We start from the raw sequence: 22,809 nt of genomic DNA, 5'->3' as shown, positions 1-22,809 counted from the left end.
CCTCCGTCTCCTTCCTGGGTTACATCATTGGGCACAACGGATGGAGATGGACCCGCCAAAGTCTCTGCCGTCTCCGCCTGGCGGTTCCTGACTCTCGTAAACAACTCCAGCGCTTCCTGGGCTTTGCGAACTTCTACCGAAGATTCATCCGGGGCTACAGCACTGTGGCAGCCCCCCTCTCTGCACTCACCTCTCCTAAGATCCCGTTTCACTGGTCCCGGCCGCTTCGAGGCCTTCCTACACCTGAAAAACGCTTCAGCTCGGCACCTATCCTCCTCATCCCTGACCCCGAAAGACAATTTGTGGTGGAGGTCGACGCCTCTGACGTTGGGGTGGGGGCCGTCCTATCCCAACGCTCGGCTGACGACGGGAAGTTGCACCCCTGTGCCTTCTTCTCAAGACGCCTGTCCCCGGCCGAGCGGAACTACGACATCGGGAATCGGGAGTTGCTAGCGGTGAAGTTGGCGTTGGAGGAATGGCGTCACTGGCTGGAGGGTACCCAGGTTCCGTTCTTGGTTTGGACTGACCATAAGAACCTTGAATACATCAAGTCAGCCAAAAGACTGAATTCCCGCCAGGCCCGGTGGGCTCTGTTTTTGCCGGTTCCTCTTTACGCTCTCCTACAGGCCTGGTTCCCGGAACATTAAGCCGGATCGCTGTCCCGACAGTTCCTGGTAGGGGAGGATGAGGAGGCTTCTCGTTCCGACAGCATTCTCCCTGCTTCCCGTCTCCTGGCCGCTCTCACCTGGGAGTTGGAGGAGCGGATCATGACAGCGCTGGAGGAACAGCCGGGTCCCAGTTCCTGTCCACAGAACCGACTCTTCGTGCCACAAGAGTTCAGGTCTGAGGTTCTGCAGTGGGCCCACTCATCTCGTCTGACCTGTCACCCTGGAGCTGCTCGGACTAGGGAGGTCCTGCAGCGACGCTTTTGGTGGGCGACCCTGGATCAAGACACCAAAGACTTTGTAAAGGCCTGCCCGATCTGCAGCCAGAGTAAGACGCCCCGCCAAGCCCCTGCGGGTCTCCTGAAACCTCTCCCAGTCCCTCATCGTCCCTGGTCCCATCTCGCCTTGGACTTCGTCACCGGTCTGCCACTGTCAGATGGTAACACTGCCATCCTGACGGTGGTGGACCGGTTTAGTAAGATGGCCCACTTCATCGCTCTGCCCACGCTCCCTCCGCCAAAGAGACCGCGGAACTGATGCTGGTCCACGTTTTTCGTCTGCACGGCCTGCCTACTGACGTGGTGTCGGATCGAGGGCCCCAGTTTACGTCTGCGTTCTGGAAAGAGTTCTGCCGCCTGCTGGGAGCATCCACCAGCCTGTCATCGGGGTATCACCCCCAATCCAACAACCAGGACGGCGGATGAACCAGCAGATGGAGACCTCTCTTCGCTGCATGTCATCCAGCCAACCCACCTCCTGGTCCTCCCAGCTCCTATGGGTAGAATATGCCCACAACTCGTTGGTCAGTTCGGCCACCGGACTCACACCTTTCCAGTGTGCTTATGGCTTCCAGCCCCCCCTGTTCCCAGCCCAAGAAATTGAGACTGCTTACCCGTCAGTGGAGAACTTCATCCGCCGCTGTCGCCGAACCTGGTCCCAAGCCCGGTCTGCACTCCTGAAAACCGCCGCCCGTTACTCTTCTGCCAACCGTCGCCGCTCCCAGGCACCTCCATATCAGGTGGGACAGAAAGTGTGGCTCTCCACCAAAGACCTTCCCCTGAGGGTGGAGTCCCGGAAGCTGGCTCCCAAGTTTGTTGGTCCCTTCCCGGTCGAGAAGGTGGTTAATGAGGTCGCAGTCCGTCTCAAGCTGCCCGCTCCATGCGCATTCACCCGACCTTCCACGTCTCCAAGCTCAAGCCTGTCAGGGAGAGCGCTCCTCCTCCTCGTCTCATCGATGGCGCCCCGGCATACACTGTTCGGCGCCTTCTTTGCTCTCGTCGCCGGGGACGTGGCCTGCAATACCTGGTGGATTGGGAGGGATACGGCCCGGAGGAGCGGTCCTGGGTCCTGCTCGGCAGATCCTGGGCGACCAGCTGATTGAGGACTTCCACCGTCGCCATCCTGATCAGCCCTCCCGTGCCGCTCCTGGAGGTGGGTCTTCTGTCTCTTCTCCTCCTCCTTCTCCAGTTCCCGGTCCATCTGGTTTGGGGTCCTGCACGAGGGGTTCCGACTCACCGATGAGGGTTGCTCCGTCCTCGGATGACGACGACAACGACGACGCTGACGGCGACGATGTTTCCATGGGGTCTGAGGAATTCTAGCCCTCCTCCTGGCCCCCTCCGCGCGCCCGGTTTTGGTGTCCTTGGTTTGGGACGTCATGGGCCGTCCCTTGAGGGGGGGGTTCTGTCATGGTGCCTGCATCCTCCTCCCCCTCCCTGCCAGGAAATTTCCATTCACCCTCCTCTGCCCTGCCCTACCTCCTAGCCACGCCCACTGCTGCAGCCTGCTCTCCCACAGCTGCAGCTCATCACCAATCAACCCGGTATTTAAGACACTCCTGTTCACACACTCATTGCCAGATCGTCCTCTGCAGCATGCACGTCTTTCCAGCACTCTCCGTCCAGATTCTCCGTTGCCGACTCTGCCTGTCCCTGACCATCTCTTCTCGCCTGCCTCCCTGTGATCCGACCTGCCTTCTGTCCCCGACCACGAACTCAGTTTCGGCGTTCCTGAAATCTGACGGATTCCCCGGTAAAGACCTCTCTGCTCAGACTCGACGATTCTTCCGCCTGATCCCTGCTGGTGCTGCTGTTTCCGTGGACGGACCTCCCGGTAACCGAACCCCTGCCTGCCCTCGACCACCCCTCCGTTCGATCCCCGACATCGCTCTCACACGTGTTGTCGGCTCACGGAGCTACGGGGTTTCCTCGCCACCGGCTACAGCGGGTACGAGCTTCGTGTCTTCGTTACTGGTGATCTCCAGAGACATTGTTTGGGCTCACAGCTCGAAGAACGAACTTTCATTCTGTGTCCAGTCTGCCATTTGTGTTGGTATTAATAAAAGTTATTACCAAGCGCCAGTGAAGCGTACTGTTCTGCATTTGGGTCCTCCTCACGCCCATTACACATCAGGCAGAAGAAGACTTGGCAGAGGAACTGCCCTCGGTCCAGGTCGGGTTAGTCTCGCCCCGATATCGACTCTCCTCCCCCACTTTGTCTGGTGCTTTCGGTTTTGTTTCTTGTCTCTGGTTTGACTCACTGATAGGCACAGGCCACCAGTGGAGATCCTGTCCGCTGCACTCAGTCCAAGCCCCAAACAACTTCTCCTGATGCTGACAAGTGCCTTTCTTTCGTAGAAAAGCCGTGCCTCAGCAGAGGGTGCCATGATATCGAGAAAATACAAAAATATACCCAGAAATTAGCAAGGATTTGCAGACCTACCAGCTGTTGCATCTACATGCACTGCCATCGTCATAGCAACAATTTAGCTCTCACATAAAAGGATACCCCCACTCCTTGCTGGCTGGAACCTCTGGCGCAGTGCCAGCTTGCATAGACAGCAGCCAGGGAGGGATGGCCACTGAAGTGGACACTATCGCTGACACTGGGGACGGAGGGGAACAGATGGCAGGGACAGTCCGAAAAGAAAGACCAAGTGTAGGAGATGTGCTTTGAGTGTGCTACAGCAACAAAGCTTAAAAATCAGCTGGTCTTTTTTCTGGAACTCTGTCTTCAGGCAGTGGATATCCTCTGTTAACTGTGAGTATTTGAGTTTGCAGTCACAGTTCACACACACAGCCATCATCGCTGGATTCAGTTAAGAAGTGGCTCATAACACGGCATGATCATTAAAATGGAAAACTTAAAAACGAAAAGATAAAAAGTAATCCCAGGATCGATAAAAGAATACTGCTGAGCAGTGTAGAGTGGCTCTCGCCGGCCTGTGGTCTCACTCTTCTGTGACTGTTCTAGCAGATGGACAGTCCTTAACACAAGTTAAAATCCACATCTAGTAACTAAAATCCGTTTTCCTGTTAAAAGAAGTGGTTAAAAATGGCTTATGACAGAACTTGTAGAAAAAAATATTGCCAAAATCTTGATAAAAAAAATTGATAAAAAGTCGAATCATGACAGAGCCTCTGAGAGGTAGTCACAGTGCATGGTGGTACCAGGATAATTAATTTATGTTCTCTGTTAAGAACATAATAAGGTTGGAGACAGTGTTGATGGTCGCCTTTATATGATGTTATTTTGGGTAGATTCAGAGTTTGTCCAGGGGCTGACATACTATCTCTAAGCAGAGTTTCATTTGGTGGAGCAGTCTTGACTGTAAAGTGGTAGACAAGCACTTGAACTATGCAATATTACATACTGTTGAACACTTGTCATTACCGAAGTAACAAAACAAAAGAATGTTTCTACTTGTCTTAAAAGACCTAAGGTGGTGAAGAAAATAATTGTTGATTAAGTGTGGTCCTTGATCTGTTTTTTTTCATTCTGGTTAACAGTCTCAATGTTATGAGAGCCAGATGGCTTTCTTTGTGTTAATCTCAAGAGCATTATTAACATTGTTTACATCTGTTGGTGCAGCTCTAGTTACCTAACAGATATTTAAGCTTATCATCTGAATACTTTAAAATATGCTGATTTGGTGTTAATGTATGACTGATAAATCACATCCCTGATCATGTCAAACACCACTTGTATGTATTACCCAAAATGGTGCAGTCATGCTGCAGTAATTATCTTTACCTCCAGATCTGAGAGCAAATCAACATGAGACGAGCAAGGATTTTAACTAAAAAGCAACATTACTGACCCTGCAAATTTGCTTTGCTTTTCCATTTTTACATAAATCCACTCAAATAACAGCATCGTGGGCAAATGACTTCATTGCAGTAGTTGACAACAATTAAGTCTGTACTCTGAACATGCTTTGATTATATCTGATAAGTTGATTTCTTCAAATTACTATTATTCTAGTTTAATTTGTCCTTTATTCAATAATAATGTTCAGTAATGTCCTTAATTCAATCACTGATGCTTTTGTTGAGCTGACAACATGTGAATGTTTTTTTTCCCTAATATTCCAAGTTCATCAGCAGTGAAGACTTTTCTGTATGCTCCATCCTAACCAGTTCATCCTCAACTCTTATTTAGTACTGTTTTGTTCAAGTCAATGCAGCTCATGCTGGATTTACTAATGTTCCATATATTAATTAACAGTACATCTCAACTGTTTCCTGGCATCAATATTCACAAGAATTAGTCAATATTGATGTATTCTTTGACTCTCATGTAATGAGTTTGTGCCCTCATCAATAGGTCCACCTTGATGTTTCTAGAAAGGAGCTCAAACTCTTCAGTGTCCCCCCTTCCATGCCAGAGGAGAGAATAAAGGACCGACTGGAGATGAGTTTTTCCCGGCCCAGCAGAGGAGGGGGAGAGGTGGAGAGTGTGGACTACAATAAGAACACTGGAATAGGACGCATCAGCTTTCTCCACCCTGGAGGTACAACACTGGGCAGCATTTACTAAGACAGAAGCCACTTTTACACAGATGGCGCTATAGGACAACAAAGTCCCTTCTCTATATTGCCTTTGCACTAATACACAGGACTTAATAATGGCGGCATCATTCTGCTCCACTCTGTGATTATACACTGCATTGCGGCATCCCTCAATCAACAGAGGCATGATGGGCATGACATGTAACACAAGAGAAATGGACTTTAGTGTTACATATGCTTTATGCATCTGCAGAGCTTTCTAAACAATAAGAAAGGCATAACATGTCATTCACCATCTCTGCTATATGGCACCTCATCTTGTCCTCTACTCAGACGGGACATAGCTCCTAAATCTCATTGTTTTCCCCATTTGTGGACATTTACAGCTACTGTTCTTCTTCTTTGAGTTGGCCGCTAACTGCTAACAGCTGCTTTTTAAAAATCCCGGGGTGTGGTCGGCAAAAAAAACCTAATCAAAACATCACACCCATACCACTCATGGTCACATCTTTCCGGCTGTACTTTCTAAATAGACCTCATTTCAGTACTACCACTTCTGTTCCCAGTTTAGAAGCAAGCCAACTCTGTCCCCTCTTAGATGTTATGCCGCCTTGTTGTTCTGTATATAACAGAATGGTATTCCAGGCAGTGTAAATGTGGCTACAAATAGTGCAGTTCTGAGTGAATTTGTAGCTATAATGTGTGTATTGAGCACCAAATTTACTAAGTAAGAGGCTCATGTCTCAGACTGAAACTCCTCAGGCTCAGGCGGTCCAGTTCAGCAGTGGTCACCAAGCATATTTCAAAACATTTACTTTACTTCCTCTGCAGTTCACCTCAGATCAAGATTAATGGTTCTAATGTCATTATAGTGTATCAGAGCAACCACCGCAGTTTACACATTGCATGGCAACTTGCCACAGGCTGCACTGCAATGCTGCATGGTGTGTTTTGCATGTGTGGGTGGAGATGCAGTGAATGTCATACGAACACTAAGGTGTATGTGTCTTCTCAAATGAGTGCAGTAGCAGCATGTAAGGATTCCGCAATTCACTGATCAGATTGCTCATGTTGAATGACCACAAGCATAATAGCCCCTTGCTGTCCATCTGCAGTTGCAGGTAATCAAATATTGTGTTGATTATTCTGATTTATGTAGAATAAAGGAACAGTCGTGTCTTTTCCCATTACAATCTTCCTTGTGGCTAGAATGAATCCCCTCAGTTACCCTCACTGTGTGTACACCAGGTCTTCAAAGGTGGAGAAGTTTCCCATGAAACCCACCCTCTTAAATGGTGTGACCTTAGTAACTCTAGCAAAGTCAATAGCCAGCCTCTGTTTCCATGTCTCCACCTGTTTTAGGTGTGATCCCAATGGTAAAGTTCTTCATTTGGCAGACTTGTGTCCGCTGGCAGATGAGCAGGGAGTTCCTGGTGCTTTGAAGAACTTGGTTCTTTAAAGACATGTTTAAATTATTTCCTGTTTGGGCTTCACTGTAACGGGTGTATGGAGGACCCAGATGCAGTACAGTACACTTCACTGGCGGTTGGTAATAACTTTTATTATAACCAACACGAATGGAAAACAGGATACAGACTGAGAGTTCGTTCTTCGAGCTGTGAGCCCTAGCAATGTCTCTGGGAATCACACGAAGCGAAGACACGAAGCTTGTACCCAATGTGGCTGGTGATGAGGAAACCCCGTAGCTCCGTGAGCCGACAACACGTGTGTGAGCGTTGTCGGGGATCGAGCGGAGAGGTGGTCGAGGGCAGGCAGGGGTTCGGTTACCGGGAAGTCCGTCCACGGAAACAACAGTACCAGCAGGGATCAGGCAGGAGAATCGTCGAAACAGAGCAGAGAGGTCTTTACCAGGGAATCCGTCAGATTTCCGGAATGCCGAAACTAAGCACGTGGTCAGGGACAGAAGGCAGGTAGGTTCACGAGGAGTCAGGCGAGGAGAGCAGGTCGGGGACAGGCAGAGTCGGCAACGGGTGATCTGTTTGGAGAGTGCTGGAAAGACATGCATGCTGCAGAGGACGATCTGGCAATGTGTGTGTGGGCTGGAGTGTCTTAAATACCGGGTTGATTGCTGATGAGCTGCAGCTGTGGGGAGAGCAGGCTGCAGCAGTGGGCGGGGCTTGCAGGTAGAGCAGGTCAGAGGAAGGTGAGTGGAATTTTACTGGCAGTGAGGGGGAGGAGATGCAGGAACCATGACATTCACAAAGTCATAGTCAGATTCAGAAAACTTCCAGTGTGCTGGATTTCATCAGTGTAATCAGGTGTGGATTCAGAAGAAGCACTATCGTTTAGATCTAAAGAAATCCAATCTTGCCGAGCATTGGTGTGTCAAACATGTATTAATGTTAAAGTGTGCGTGTGTGTTTGTGTGTGTTTGTGTGTAGTTGCTGAGAGTCTGGCCCTGAGAGGAAGGTACTGTGTGGATCTGGACTCTGAAGTGAACGTGCAGGTTGGACCCATTTATAGATACCAGCTGCACAAGTTTCAGGTAAGACACAGTTCAGGTTGTGTAAGATTCTGCTCTCATCCAGCCTTCACTCCTGCCCTGCCTTTGCTTTTCTCACAAAATAAAAAAATGCCCTGGAACATATCCAGTAGCACTTGTATCTATAACAGTCTTCTTGTATCACATGTGATATTAATACTTTTCTGTTACAATGTTAACATACCAGTACTGATCATTTCCTAAATAGGTATGTGATTTTTTGCAAATTATGGTAAATGACAATAAAAAAGTAATTGTAGTTACTGCACTGCAGTGGATCCGAGCCGGGCATTTTGAGGAGTAAAAACAAGAAAAAAAAAAAGGTCAATCAGTGCAACTTTCCAGACCAGAAATCATTAAACCTTGAAAAGATCTTAATAATGTGTTTAAGGCTTAGTCTACATGTACATAGGTATCTTTAGAAATGCATAGTTTCCTCCACACACACAGTATTTAAAAAAAATAATTGCCACAATAACATCTGCATTCAGATTTTCTCTCGGGGAGGAGAGATACTTTTCGACTTCACCTTTGGTGTTTCCAGGTAAGCGCTGCTTCTCGCTGAAATGGGACCCCAACAGGCAAGCTCTTTTTGGTTTTGCTGAGGATTTGGGGACTGTTTTGGGGTCTGTTGCACACAGACTCATTTCGGACCACCCACTCTGTCTTGAAACAGGGGTCTAACACTGATGTTAGGATGAGGTGTTTAGCAGTGTAGTATCTTGCATAACGTTGGCCAGCATTTCTGCAAAAGCAGAAAGCAGCTACACTACTAACTACAACTCACAGTGTAGTGAGTTTGTGTGGGACAGTGTGCAGATGCTGTGTGGTGAGTTTGTGTGGGACAGTGTGTAGATGCTGTGTAGTGAGCTTGTGTGCGACAGTGTGTAGATGTTGTGTAGTGAGTCTGTGTGGGACAGTGTGTAGATGCTGTGCAGTGAGCTTGTGTGGGACAGTGCCTAGATGTTGTGTAGTGGGTTTGTGTGGGTTAGTGTGTAGATGTTTTGAAGTTAGTTTGTATGGGACAGTGTAGATGTTTTGTAGTGAGTTTGCGTGGGACAGTGTGTAGATGCTGTGTAGTGAGCTTGCATGGGACAGTGTGTAAATGTTGTGTAGTGAGTTTGTGGGACAGTATGTAGATGTGTAGTGAGTTTGTATGGGACAGTGTGTAGATGTTGTGTAGTTAGTTTGTGTGGGACAGTGTGTAGTTGTGTAGTGACTGTGTGGTACAGTGTGTAGATACTGTGTAGAGAGCTTGCATTGGACAGTGTGTAGATGTTGTTTAGTGAGTTTGTGGGACAGTATGTAGATGTTGTGTAGTGAGTTTGTATGGGACAGTGTGCAGATGTTGTGTAGTTAATTTGTGTGGGACAGTGTGTAGATGTTGTGTAGTAAGTTTGTGTGGGACAGTGTGTAGTTGTGTAGTGACTGTGTGGTACAGTGTGTAGATACTGTGTAGTGACTGTGTGGGACAGTGTGTAGATGCTGTGTAGTGTGTTTTTCTGTGGGACAGTGTATAGATGATGTGTAGTGAGTTTGCATGGGTTAGTGTGTAAATGTTTTGCAGTTAATTTGTATTGGACAGTGTGTAGATGTTGTGTAGTGAGTATGTGGGACAGTATGTAGATGTTGTGTAGTTAGTTTGTATGGGACAGTGTGTAGATGTCATGTAGTTAGTTTGTGTGGGACATTGTGTAGATTCGGTGTAGTGTGTTTGTGTGGGACAGTGTGTAGATGTTGTGTAGTGTGTTTGTGTGGGACAGTGTGTAGATGTTGTGTAGGGAGTTTGTATGAGACAGTGTGTAGATTTTGTGTAGTGAGTTTGTGTGAGACAGTGTGTCGATGCTGTGCAGTGTGTTTGTGTGGGACAGTGTGTAGATAATGTGTAGTGCGTTTGTGTGGGACAGTGTATAGATGTGTAGTGACTGTGTGGGGTAGCGTGTAGATGCTGTGTAGTGACTGTGGGACAGTGTGTAGATTCTGTGTAGTGTGTTTGTGTGGGACAGTGTGTAGCTGTTGTGTAGTAACTGTGTGGGACAGAGTGTAGATGCTGTGTAGTGACTTTGTGTGGGACAGTGTGTAGATGATGTGTAGTGAGTTTGCATGGGTTAGTGTGTAAATGTTTTGCAGTTAATTTGTATTGGACAGTGTGTAGATGTTGTGTAGTGAGTTTGTGGGACAGTATGTAGATGTTGTGTAGTGAGTTTGTATGGGACAGTGTGTAGATGTCGTGTAGTTAGTTTGTGTGGGACATTGTGTAGACTCGGTGTAGTGTGTTTGTGTGGGACAGTGTGTAGATGTTATGTAGGGAGTTTGTGTGGGACAGTGTGTAGTTGTGTAGTGAGTTTGTATGAGACAGTGTGTAGATTTTGTGCAGTGAGTTTGTGTGAGACAGTGTATAGATGTGTAGTGACTGTGTGGGATAGCATGTAGATGCTGTGTAGTGACTGTGTGAGACAGTGTGTAGATGTCGTATAGTGAGTTTGTGTGGGAGGGTGTGTAGATGTATAGTGTGCTTGCGTGGGACAGTGTGGCACAGTGTATAGATGTTGTGTAGTGTGTTTGCTTAGGACAGTGTGTAGATGTTGTGTAGTGTGTTTGTGTGGGACAGTGTGTAGAGTGCAAGTCATGGACTGTCCATAACAAACACCATGTTCTAGCATAGGGATGTTCATAAGTGTACTTGGTACCAGATATCCCTAGGCCAAAGATCGTAGGTTGACTTTGTGGTCATATCATCATCATGTCTTGGGCACTCGAGAGAGGAGCAGAGCTGGCAACTGATCACCACCTGTTGGTGAGTTGGATATGGTGGCAGGAGAGGCTCCCGGACAGACCTGGAAGACCCAAGCATGTATTGAGGGTGAACTGGGAACGTCTGGTGGAGGCCCCTGTCCAAGAGATCTTCAACTCACACCTCCAAAAGAACTTTTCATGCATCCCGGTGGAGGTTGGGGACATGGAATCTGAGTGGTCCATGTTCAAAACCTCCATTGTGGAAATGGCTGCTAGAGGCTGTGGTCTCAAGGTTGTTGGTATCTGTCGTGGCAGCAACCGAAGGAGGCCATCAGGCTGAAGAAGGAGGCCTTTCGGGCTTTATTAGCTTGGGGGTCTCCTGGTTGGCAAAAAAGGACTGCAGCTGAAGTAGTCGCCAAAGCAAAAACTCAGGTGTGGGAGGAGTTTGGGAGGGCCATGGAGGAGGACTTTCAGTTGGCCTCAAGGACATTCTGGCAAACCATGAGACGTCTCCAAAAGGGACAGGCGGGCTTGTCCCAGGCTGTACTCAGTAGGGAAGGAGACTTGCTGACCCAGACTGGAGATATTGTTGAGTAGTGCAAGGAGCATTTTGAGGAGCTCCTTAACCCAGCCTTCATGTCCTCCGTAGAGGAGGCAGAGTCTGAGGATTTGGGCGAACCTTCACCCACATCCCTTTGACCAGTATGCTGTGTAGTTTGTTTGTGTAGGACATTGTGTAGATGTTGTAGTGAGTTTGAGTAGGACAGTCTGAAGATGCTACGTAGTGTGAACTTGTAACAGTTGCTGTTGTGCCAATATCAGGACTACTGGCCCCTAATTCCTTTTGAGGGAGTTTAACATTGGGCTTGGCCTATGTGTCAAGTTTGGTTTATTTTCTTACATAGGAAGAAGTTAGAGTTCTTCAGAAGGAGGAGAAGAATCCGAAGGAGAAGGACAACAATCTTGGCAAATACATGAGGGACACAATTAAATTGTGTAATAAGTGTAAAAAATAGTCCAGTATTTACCAGAAACCCTTTATTTGTACAGGGACAAGTATATAGCATAAAAATGTGTATTGCATAAAACTCTGTGTGTGTGTGTGTGTGTGTGTGTGTGTGAGTTGTTGGTAGAGCGAGAGAGTGATGGCAAAAAGGATATATTGTCATATACAAAACGCTGACGTTACACTGCGATGCTTGCTTGAATTTGTTAGAAAAAAACAGTCACTGCTGGGTGAGGTGCTGGATCTGCCTGTTTATGTCAGAGATTTGAGGTGAACATCCAATCTGAGGGCCAATCACCTGGCCCTCAGTCAATGACAATACCTCCAAGTCACAGACATATACTGTTAAAGAGACGACAGCCAGAGGAACGTCTGTGTAAATTTTGTGTCTAAAAAGTTTAACATGTGAGACTGAACTGCTGCCCTGCAGAGATGTCTTGAATTATTTTACATTGAGGTATTGAGGAAAAAGCATGATTTTTACTATATTGTCACCCAAGATGGTGTGTGACTAGCAACAGCTGTAGGTGCCCTGGCAAGAGAAAGAGCAATGTTTAGGAGGCTGGCTGCATTCTGACAGCTGGTGTCCTTCACTCTAGATGTAAGCATTCTCTGCCATAGGGACCAATGTTAAATCTTGATTTTGGCATCTTGACAAAGTTTGAAAACAAGTTTGAATATTTCAAAAACTATAAACGATATTGAAAAGCTGTATCATGTCTCTAATAAAGACATTATGTGGAATATTTTAAAGGTGGAATTAAATTTTAACATGAAAGTATGAAGGAGGAGAAGCAGTTTGAAGTTGCTTGAAAAAAGGTGATCGGTTTCAAGATTGAACATTCTTTCCCATAGACACCAATGTTAAATCTTGAAATTAGCATTTTGACAAAGTTTCAAACAAGTTTGAACATTTCAAAAAGTATTAATGATATTTGAAAATTGTATGCCAATATGAATGAAGACAATATGTGGAATATTTCAATGGTGGAATAAAGTTTGTGGGTGAATGTATGAAGCAGGATAAAGGTTTTGAAACTGCTTGAAGAAAGTTGAACTTTTGGCAAGTTTGAACACTATGCCCATTCATTTGAATGGGGAAAAATGGCAGAAAAAACGTTGAATATTTCATAAAAGTATGAATGATATGAAGAAGTTGAAAGGAAGCAATAATGTCCTGATTGAGATGAATATTTTTAAGTTTGAATGGAGTTTGTAGGTTGAAGTATGTTGAAGTTATGAAGTGCCAATATATGTGCAATAGAAGAACATAGGTTGTGAATGCTTCGCATTCACACCTAATAATAATAATTAACCTGAGAATAAAATGATAGCAGCATACAATTAAAACCAGAGCAGTTTATAATAAAACCAATTTCAGCATCAACAATATCTGGGGGAAAAAACTGTCTCTGAGGCAGGGGGTCCAAACTCTGATGCTCTGCAAACATTTCCCTAAGCACAGATGTGAGGAAAGGCTGTGTGCTACTAGACCAGTGTCCTTTAAGAGAGCCATTGGAGCAGAGAAGAGTTTAGCCATGCAGATATAAGTGACTGTACAGTAGAGTTTACAGTTTGTGTGCTAATAAATGCTATAGCTCATCAGCACCAGCATCAGTTGGTCCCAGCAGCTGAGGAGGAATGGCGTGTTTGCTGACTCAGCTGTGCTCTCTGTCCATTGTCTCAAAGCCAGAGCAGGAAAAGCTAACAGCTGTTTTGGCACAAATGTTATTCAAAAGTACTATAACACATTTGGGAGTGACGTGCGTAAATGGGCTGTACTTTTATAGTGCTTTTCTAGTCTTTCCGACCACTCAAAGCGCTTTCACAGGACATGTCACATTCACCCGTTCACACACACATTCACACAGTGGTGGCAGAGGCTACTGTACAAGGTGCCACCTACTAGGTAGTAACCATTCATACCTATGCACATCGGGAGCAATTTGGGGTTCAGTATCTTGCCCAAGGATATTTCGACATGTTGCCCGGAGGAGAAAGGGACCGCTGACCTACCGATTAGAGGACGACCCACTCTACCTCTGTGCCACAGCTGTGTGTGTGTGTGTGTGTGTGTGTGTGTGTGTGTGTGTGTGCGTGTGCGTGTGTGTGGTGTGTTTAAGGCATCATTACTAAATCAGTAGCTTTCAGTATTAAATCACACTAAATGCGCTCATCCCTGCCACGCACACGCCAACTGATGCCCAGTTGAACATAATACCAATTGTTTTTAGTCCACTGGTATTTAAGCCTGGGTAACTTTTTTGTATGTATTAATTGTATTACATTTATGATATGAAAAGTCAGATCGTTATCTTTTTATTATTCTTACTGAGAAAGTCAAATAATGTTGGGGTATGTTTTGACTTAAAGCTCCAGTGTGTAAGATTTAGGGGGATATTTGGATAAAAATGGAATATAATAAAATAAGTCTGTTTGCTTTAGTGAGGGTCCTTCTATGTGGAGTCAATGTAAATATGCTGGAATCAGCGCAATTGCTAAATTTCATCTGTAGTCCTAAAGCAGGCACCATAAAAAACAGCTACACAGGCATCTCAAAGAACAGTCCACAGGACATGACACAAACAGTCCACAGACAACATATAAAAAATGGCCACTGTCATGGTTACTGCATTCTCCTCCTCCCCTTCACTGCCAGTATTTTTCCACTCACCTCACTCTGACCTGCTCTACCTGCCAGCCACGCCCACTGCTGCAGCCTGCTCTCCCACAGCTGCAGCTCATCATCAATCAGTCCAGTATTTAAGACACTCCAACACGTTCACTCACTGCCAGATTGTTCCTCTGCACTATGCACGACTCTCCAGCGTTTTCCTGCCAGATTTCCCGTTGCCGACCCAGCCTGTTTCCGACCAGCTCTCTGTGCCTGCTTCCCCGTGTACCTACCTGCCTTCTGTCCCCGACCACGTGCTTCGCTCCGGCGTTCCGGAAATCTGACGGCTCCTCTGGCAAAGACCTCACCGCTCGACCACGACGATCCTCCTGCCTGCTCCTCGACGGTACCGTTGTTCTTTCGGACTGTTTTCCCGGCTACGGATCCTCTGCCTGTCCCCGACCACGATTCAGCGCTATCCCCGACAACATTCCCACACGTGTTGTCGGCTCGTCGAGCCACGGGGTTTCCTGTTCTCCAGCCACAGTAGGTTCAAGCTTCGTGTCTTCGCTTCGTGGGATTCCCAGAGACATTGTTTGGGCTAACCGCCAGAAGAACGAACTGAATATCTGTGAGCTGCTCTTCGTTTGTGTTGGTTTCAATAAAAGTCATTACCAACTAACTCTGAGTGTTGGCGTACTGCATCTGGGTTCAAACACAGCCCGTTTCAGTACAATCTGGCCAAACATGGACCCAGCAGACTCCAACACTCTACAGTCTCGCCTAGCCCGCGTTGAGGGAATGCTCCAGCAGCATGAGGCACAGCTCTCTTCCAACGCAGCGGAGGCTCGTCATTCGGCTTCGGCGTTGGAGCGAGCGTTAACCCTGCTGGCAAACCAGGTTCAATAGATGGCAACTACGTTGACCCAGCATGCCGCTCCTGGTTCGAGTCCTGTCCAGCCGGCTCCCAGGCCGGCGTTATCCCCCGTTTCCGCTCCTGAACCCCGGGTTGGGGCACCCGAACGGTACGCTGGAGATCCAGAGGGCTGCAATCCGTACATAACCAACTGCTCCATCCTGTTTGCTCTGCAGCCGCACACATTCGCCACCGAGGGAGCCAAAGTGGCCTTAGCGATGAATCATCTCACTGGCCGAGCACGACTATGGGGAACAGCAGAGTGGGAGAGAGGTACACCAGCCTGTGTTTTGTTTCAAGCCTTCGCAGATGAGCTACGGAAAGTGTTTGGTCCCGTGTCTTTGGGTCCTGACGCCTCCGGGGGGCTACTGAATCAGCAACAAGGAAGTCGGACGGTCGCCGACTTCGCTATTGATTTCAGAACTCACGCTCGACAGAGTGACTGGAATTCGGCCGCCCAGTGCGACGCCTTTCTCAATGGGCTAGCACCATACATCAAAGATGAGCTGGTTTCTTTTGACCTCCCTCATTCTCTCGACGGTCTCATCGAACTGACCACGAGACTGGACAGGCGGATTCAAGCGAGGAGGAGGGAGCAGCGCTGGGGGAGGGCTCCGTCGTCACAATCCTCATATTGACTGGTCCACCGGCTCGATTGTGGCATGGAGTCCCTCGTGCCAACAGATCTGTCTCCAGCGACGGAAACCACCCAGGGCGATCACCCACTCCTGCGCCACCCCAGATCTCACAGGGGTGCCCACAGAGTACCATGACTACAGGGAGGTGTTTAACAAGGCCAGGGCCACCTCTCTGCCGCCCCACCGTTCCTATGACTGCGCCATTGATCTTCTTCCCGGAGCGGCCCCTCCTAAGGGTCGGCTCTACTCTCTCTCCGCACCAGAAAGAGAGGCCATGGACACCTACATCAGAGACTCTCTAGCTAGTGGTATCATCCGGCCGTCCTCATCTCCTGCCGGGGCCGGGTTCTTCTTTGTGGGAAAGAAGGACGGGTCCCTGCGGCCCTGCATTGACTATAGGGGGTTGAACGAGATCACGGTTAAGAATCGTTACCCCCTCCCCCTCATAGCCTCAGTGTTTGAACTATTACAAGGGGCAACCATCTTTACCAAACTCGATCTTCGCAACGCTTACCACCTGGTCCGTATCCGTGAGGGGGACGAGTGGAAGACGGCCTTCAACACTCCCACGGGACACTATGAGTATTTGGTGATGCCGTTCGGGCTCACCAATGCTCCTGCAGTCTTTCAGTCCCTGATTAACGACGTTCTCAGAGACTATCTTAACAAATTTGTTTTCGTATATTTGGACGACATTCTGATTTTTTCCCGGTCCAAACAAGAACACATCCATCATGTTCAGACTGTTCTGCAGCTCCTCCTCAAGAACTCCCTGTTTGTGAAGGCGGAGAAATGTGACTTCCACGCATCCTCTGTTTCCTTTCTTGGTTACATCATCGGCCACAATCGGATGGAGATGGACCCCGCAAAGGTCTCCGCCGTGACCTCATGGCCTGTTCCCGATTCCCGCAAACAGCTGCAACGATTCCTGGGGTTTGCCAACTTCTACAGAAGATTCATTCGTGGGTACAGCACGGTGGCAGCCCCCCTCACAGCACTTACCTCATCTAAAGTTCGATTCCGCTGGTCTCCTGAAGCTGACGGCGCCTTTCAACACCTCAAGGGGCACTTCAGTTCTGCTCCCATTCTCCTCATCCCCGATCCTGAAGGACAGTTCGTGGTGGAGGTCGACGCCTCGGATGTGGAGATGGGAGCTGTCCTCTCCCAACGCTCGGCTGAGGATGGGAAGCTGCATCCATGCGCTTTCTTCTCCCGTCGACTGTCGCCAGCAGAGCGCAACTACGACATCGGCAACCGCGAGCTACTGGCGGTTAAGTTGGCGCTGGAGGAATGGCGACATTGGCTGGAAGGCACCAGGGTTCCCTTCCTCGTATGGACTGACCATAAGAACCTAGAGTACATCCGAACCGCCAAAAGACTCAATTCTCGCCAGGCTCGTTGGGCCCTGTTCTTCGCTCGCTTCTCATTCACCCTCTCATATCGTCCGGGTTCCCGCAACATCAAGCCCGACGCTCTGTCCCATCAGTTCCTGGAGGAGGAAGAGGCCTCACCCCTCCCTGACAGCATTCTTCCTGCATCTCGTCTCCTGGCACCTCTTACCTGGGAGATTGAAGAACGCATCATGTCGGCATTGGAGCAACAGCCGGGTCCCAGTTCCTGCCCCCAGAACCGCCTGTTTGTTCCTGAAGAGTTCAGGTCAGAGGTGTTACAGTGGGCCCATTCTTCTCGTCTTACCTGTCACCCTGGGATCACTCGTACCAGGGAGGTCCTGCAACGACGGTTCTGGTGGCCCACATTGGTCAACGACACCAAAGACTTTGTGAACTCCTGTCCTGTCTGCAATCAATGTAAGACCCCTCGCCAAGCTCCTGCCGGCCATCTGCACCCACTTCCTGTTCCTCATCGCCCCTGGTCCCACATCGCTCTGGACTTCGTTACCGGTCTGCCACTGTCGGGTGGCAACACCACAATCCTGACAATGGTAGACCGGTTCAGCAAAATGGCACATTTTGTGCCCCTATCCAAGCTCCCCTCAGCCAAGGAGACAGCGGGATTGCTACTGGAGCATGTGGTCCGGTTGCACGGTATCCCTGCTGATGTGGTCTCCGATCGGGGCCCCCAGTTCACTTCAGCGTTCTGGAGGGAGTTCTGCCGGCTCCTGGGGGCGTCCACCAGCCTGTCCTCGGGGTATCACCCGCAATCGAATGGACAGACAGAACGGATGAACCAGGAGATGGAGACGGCGTTACGCTGCATGGCATCCACTCACCCTGCCTCCTGGTCATCACAGCTCCTGTGGATGGAGTTCGCCCATAACACCCTCCAGAGTTCCGCCACTGCCGCGGCAGGGGTCTCCAGTACCTTGTTGATTGGGAGGGGTTCGGTCCGGAGGAGCGGTCCTGGGTTCCGGCTCGGCAGATCCTGGACCACCAGCTCATCGAGGATTTCCATCGGCACCATCCAGACCAGCCGTCCCGTGCTGTTTCCGGTCGTGGGTCCTCTGTTTCTGCCTGTCCTCCGTCTCCTGTTCCTGGACCTTCGGGGTTGGGGACCTTCCCGAGGGGTTCCGAGTCGCCGCTAGAGGGTGGTCCTCCTTCTGATGACGACAGCGACGACTTTGGTTCTGACGTCTCCGAGGAGTTCTGACCCTCCTCCGGGCCCCCTCCGCCCGCCCGGCTTCTGTGACTCTGGTTTGGGACGTCATGGGCTGTCCCTTGGGGGGGGGTTCTGTCATGGTTCCTGCATTCTCCTCCTCCCCTTCACTGCCAGTATTTTTCCACTCACCTCACTCTGACCTGCTCTACCTGCCAGCCACGCCCACTGCTGCAGCCTGCTCTCCCACAGCTGCAGCTCATCATCAATCAGTCCAGTATTTAAGACACTCCAACACGTTCACTCACTGCCATATTGTTCCTCTGCACTATGCACGACTCTCCAGCGTTTTCCTGCCAGATTTCCCGTTGCCGACCCAGCCTGTTTCCGACCAGCTCTCTGTGCCTGCTTCCCCGTGTACCTACCTGCCTTCTGTCCCCGACCACATGCTTCGCTCCGGCGTTCCGGAAATCTGACGGCTCCTCTGGCAAAGACCTCACCGCTCGACCACGACGATCCTCCTGCCTGCTCCTCGACGGTACCGTTGTTCTTTCGGACTGTTTTCCCGGCTACGGATCCTCTGCCTGTCCCCGACCACGATTCAGCGCTATCCCCGACAACATTCCCACACGTGTTGTCGGCTCGTCGAGCTACGGGGTTTCCTGTTCTCCAGCCACAGTAGGTTCAAGCTTCGTGTCTTCGCTTCGTGGGATTCCCAGAGACATTGTTTGGGCTAACCGCCAGAAGAACGAACTGAATATCTGTGAGCTGCTCTTCGTTTGTGTTGGTTTCAATAAAAGTCATTACCAACTAACTCTGAGTTTTGGCGTACTGCATCTGGGTTCAAACACAGCCCGTTTCAGCCACATTACATTAAACGAACGAAACTACCTGCAATAAACAGTAAAAGAATGTATGCTCTAGCTCTAGCATCCCAAAGACAAGCAGGTCAGCTAAACTGGCGACTCTAAAGTCCCTGTGGGTGTGAATGTGAACATGAATGGTTGTCTGTCTCTTTGTCTATATGCCAGCCCTGTGACAGTCTAGCGACCTGTCCAGGGTGTACCTCACCTCTCGCCCAATAACAGCTGGGAAAGGCTCCAAACCCCTTTACTTTACAGCTGTACTACTTTAAACATTACTTTTTCAGTAATGTTTAAAAGATGACACTGAAGTGTGCATTACTCACCTGTGATATTAGTCAGCAGTTAGCATAAAAAACTGAAGGCAAATTGTCCCCTTAGTATTCAATCTGAATGGATCGAATCCAGATAAAGGGCTGTCAGGGGTGTCATCACTGTCCCTGCCCTCGTGAGACTCTAAAGGAGACAAACTGTGTTGCACAGAGTGATGACTAAACAGATACTGGTGATTTATTTCAGACCTTCTGTGGCTCTCCAAGGCGTACCATCCTCCTGGATGACATAAAGGATAAGGAGGATGAGGAGGACCTGCAGGACCACCTTGAGATCCACTTTCAGAAACCCAGCAACTATGGTGGTGAGATCCAGAGTATCAAGTACATCTCCAGGGGGAAAGCTCTGCAGGCCTTTTTCTCTGAGGACTGACTGAAGGAGCACGAGCCAAACCTACAGCTGCCACACCTACGCAAAGTACAAAGAGCTCCCCCACATCCCTTTGGAATCTGTCTGTCTCTCATGATTGTTTGAAATAAAAAATCATTTTTGTAATAGATAGCATATGAATATATTGTGGAAATTACTCTTATTTGTTGTATTGCTAAGAATTAGATTAGAAAATGAATGGATTACATGTCTGTGTTTTCAGTAAAGGCATTGGATTTGATTAGATTTTATATCACATAATGAGGGCTGTTTTGGTAGGGTGTCAAAACCAAGGCCATCAGGGCCCTAGGAACTATTATATGATTTTTAATACAGTCTAAGAATCAGGAAATATATGCAGAGAAGTGCAAACACCCTGAAAGGTGATGTCACAGCCTGGTTGTATATAGAAGCCTGGTCCTGTGTCAAAGCCGGGTTTGGCAGTGTCACCATCACTGTAATCACATATTTCATAAAGAAAATGGTGAGATTGGTTAAATGCTACACAGTACCCTTTAAAACATGTTGATCCTGCTCCCCTCAGTGTTTAGAAGCTCTCAGTGTTCAGAGGTTGTTGACTCCGTTCACAGTGGGTTTTTTTTCTTCATTCAAGGTTAAATCTTGAGTGGGTCTTACAGTAAGTTAAGTCTAGGTGGTCGAGAGACAGATCCCACAAAATAATGTTGTTATGAATATTGTTATAAAACTAAAGAAGTATTTAGGAGTATTCAGCTGCTGCTGATCCTAAATTACAACACCAGTAGATCTGCCATACAGTATTTACACAACATGTTTGCAGTAATACTGTCCTTGGCTAGCAGCAAAAATATCAATGCATTAATACCTACATTGTGAGACTAAATGTAATATACAAGCACATGCCACACCACACCCACCAATAAATTTCTATGATTCAGAATGATTACTTTTAGAAAAATTAGGGTACACCAGAATGAGAATGTAGAAGTAGGCCTACCTTATGCCATGGTTTTCTGTCTGACCTTACTCCTTGAAAACTCCTCTACCACATCATTTGAGTCAAGTTCTGACTCAATAGCCAATATTGATAAAGAGCTCAAATGTTTTTGACTCATTTTTTGTCCTCAATTCATTTTTAATTCTTGCCATGTGGGAAAAGGAATGTATTACAGCATTAATTTCACAGATCTGTTAGTGACACTGGATTTCATATTTTATTGTCTCACCTGCATTTTCATCAGCATGTTCCCGCTGCCACCTGCGCTATTCAAACTGCACTGTTTTCACTCTGTTTCCCTGCCAACAGTGTTCTAGGCTAGCAATGTGCATGGTTTGAACTTTTCTTAAACTTTCTCTTCTACTCTGCACTGTGATCATTAAAAAAACTAATGCTGAATCATCACAGGAACTGTGTTTTTTAGCTACTGAGACTGTGGATACATACATACAGTGGTACAGTGACAAGTCATATAAACAGTAAGTGACCATTTACACAGTAACCTGGTGTTAAGGGAAGTCCTATTACATCCTATACATGGCATCATGTGACTTCATAAAAGTGAGCTGTTTGTACTGAATTCCTTTTCTGCCTGTCCTTTTGAATAAAGTTTTTTCCCTCTCTTCTCCATTAAATCTGTTCCTGCGACATATATACAACAAGTTGTGAGGGGCAACCTGTCAACCAAACTACACTGTGCAGTAATTGATAAAGCCAATGAGTTCTTAACAGTTGATTTATTTTTATTACTCTGACATGTTTCTAACTTTAAAAATATGCCATTCAACACAACAAAGGTGATGAATAATGAATCAAATGATGAGTTGTTGTTTTTATTAAAACAGCAGAAGCGACTTCCGGTGACGTCATGCTTTGAGACACACGCACGGGGTGTTTGCTCCCTAAAAATTCAGCCGTGGTTAGCTGTTTAGAAGGTTAAAAAGCAGTAATTTGAGTAAAATTGTGCGGTGAAAAGTTAGTGGATGAAAATGACATTGTCTAAAGTTAGAAGGAACATGGGGAAACATCAAGAATCACATGAACGAGACAGCAACAAAAAGAGGCTGCCATCTTTCCCAGAGGAGTCGTGCGGAAACGTGAGCATAATGGACGTGGCGGAGATTCTCCGAGAATTGAAGGAGTTAAGGCAAGAGAATCAAAACTCATTCACTGAAACTAAAGCCTCATTAACGAGGCTAGAAGAGTCGGTAATGGATCTTGGACAGCGTCTGGCGAAGTTGGAGCAGAGAACAACAGAGACGGAGTCTAGAGTCAGTGCAGCAGCGGACGCTGGCCAGCGGCATGAGAGAGTGCTTCGACACCTGGTGAGACGGGAGGCGATGCTCACTAACTTGTGTGATGACCTACAGAACTGTATGCGCCGCAACAACCTGCGAATTTATCAAATCCCTGAAGACATTGAGAAAAACGATATGGTTGGTTTTGTGAAACAACTAATTAAAAGCACACTGCAGCTCCCATCGGAGAGGAATCTACAAATTGAGAAAGCACACAGGTCTTTGGGGCTCAAACCAGCCAACTCAGCTCCGCCGCGCTCCATAATTGTGAGATTTCTGGAAGGAGAAGGAGAGGGCGATTAGGGAATTGGAAGAAAATTGTACCGACAATGATATTAATACATGACAAGTCTAAGTGTTGTTTCTTACAATGTTAAAGGAATTAATCACCCCATAAAGAGAAAAAAGATCTTAGGTCAGTTGAAAAAATTTAATTGCTCAATAGGTTTATTACAGGAAACTCATCTGAATGAGATAGAACACAAGAAATTAAGAAGGGAGTGGGTTAATCAGGTGTTCTATGCTTTTTGTCCAAATGGTAAAAAGAGG

At 47.6% G+C, this 22,809-nt stretch overlaps 1 protein-coding gene across 3 annotated transcripts in view; it reads left to right on the top strand.

The window, feature by feature from the left end:
• The window catches only part of nmi (N-myc (and STAT) interactor), a 56,758-nt gene extending 35,161 nt beyond the window's left edge, over positions 1 to 21,597 (top strand). For 2 of the 3 annotated variants that reach the window (XM_088082825.1, XM_088082824.1), the window contains exons 8-10: positions 5,271 to 5,457; positions 7,858 to 7,961; positions 19,804 to 21,597. In XM_088082825.1, coding sequence (XP_087938951.1) covers positions 5,271 to 5,457; positions 7,858 to 7,961; positions 19,804 to 19,989 — 477 coding nt within the window. In that variant the 3' untranslated portion in view covers positions 19,990 to 21,597. The remainder of the gene's footprint in view (positions 1 to 5,270; positions 5,458 to 7,857; positions 7,962 to 19,803) is intronic. The other variant, XM_088082826.1, reaches the window with a different exon arrangement.
• The last annotated feature ends 1,212 nt before the right edge of the window (positions 21,598 to 22,809 follow it).

The sequence above is a fragment of the Plectropomus leopardus genome, chromosome 10 (assembly GCF_026936395.1).
Source record: "Plectropomus leopardus strain MGB_pleo_1.0 chromosome 10, ASM2693639v1, whole genome shotgun sequence".
NCBI classification, from domain to species: Eukaryota; Metazoa; Chordata; class Actinopteri; order Perciformes; family Serranidae; genus Plectropomus; species Plectropomus leopardus.
Note: the sequence above shows the minus strand (reverse complement) of the source record. Positions and strands in the feature narration are given on the sequence as shown.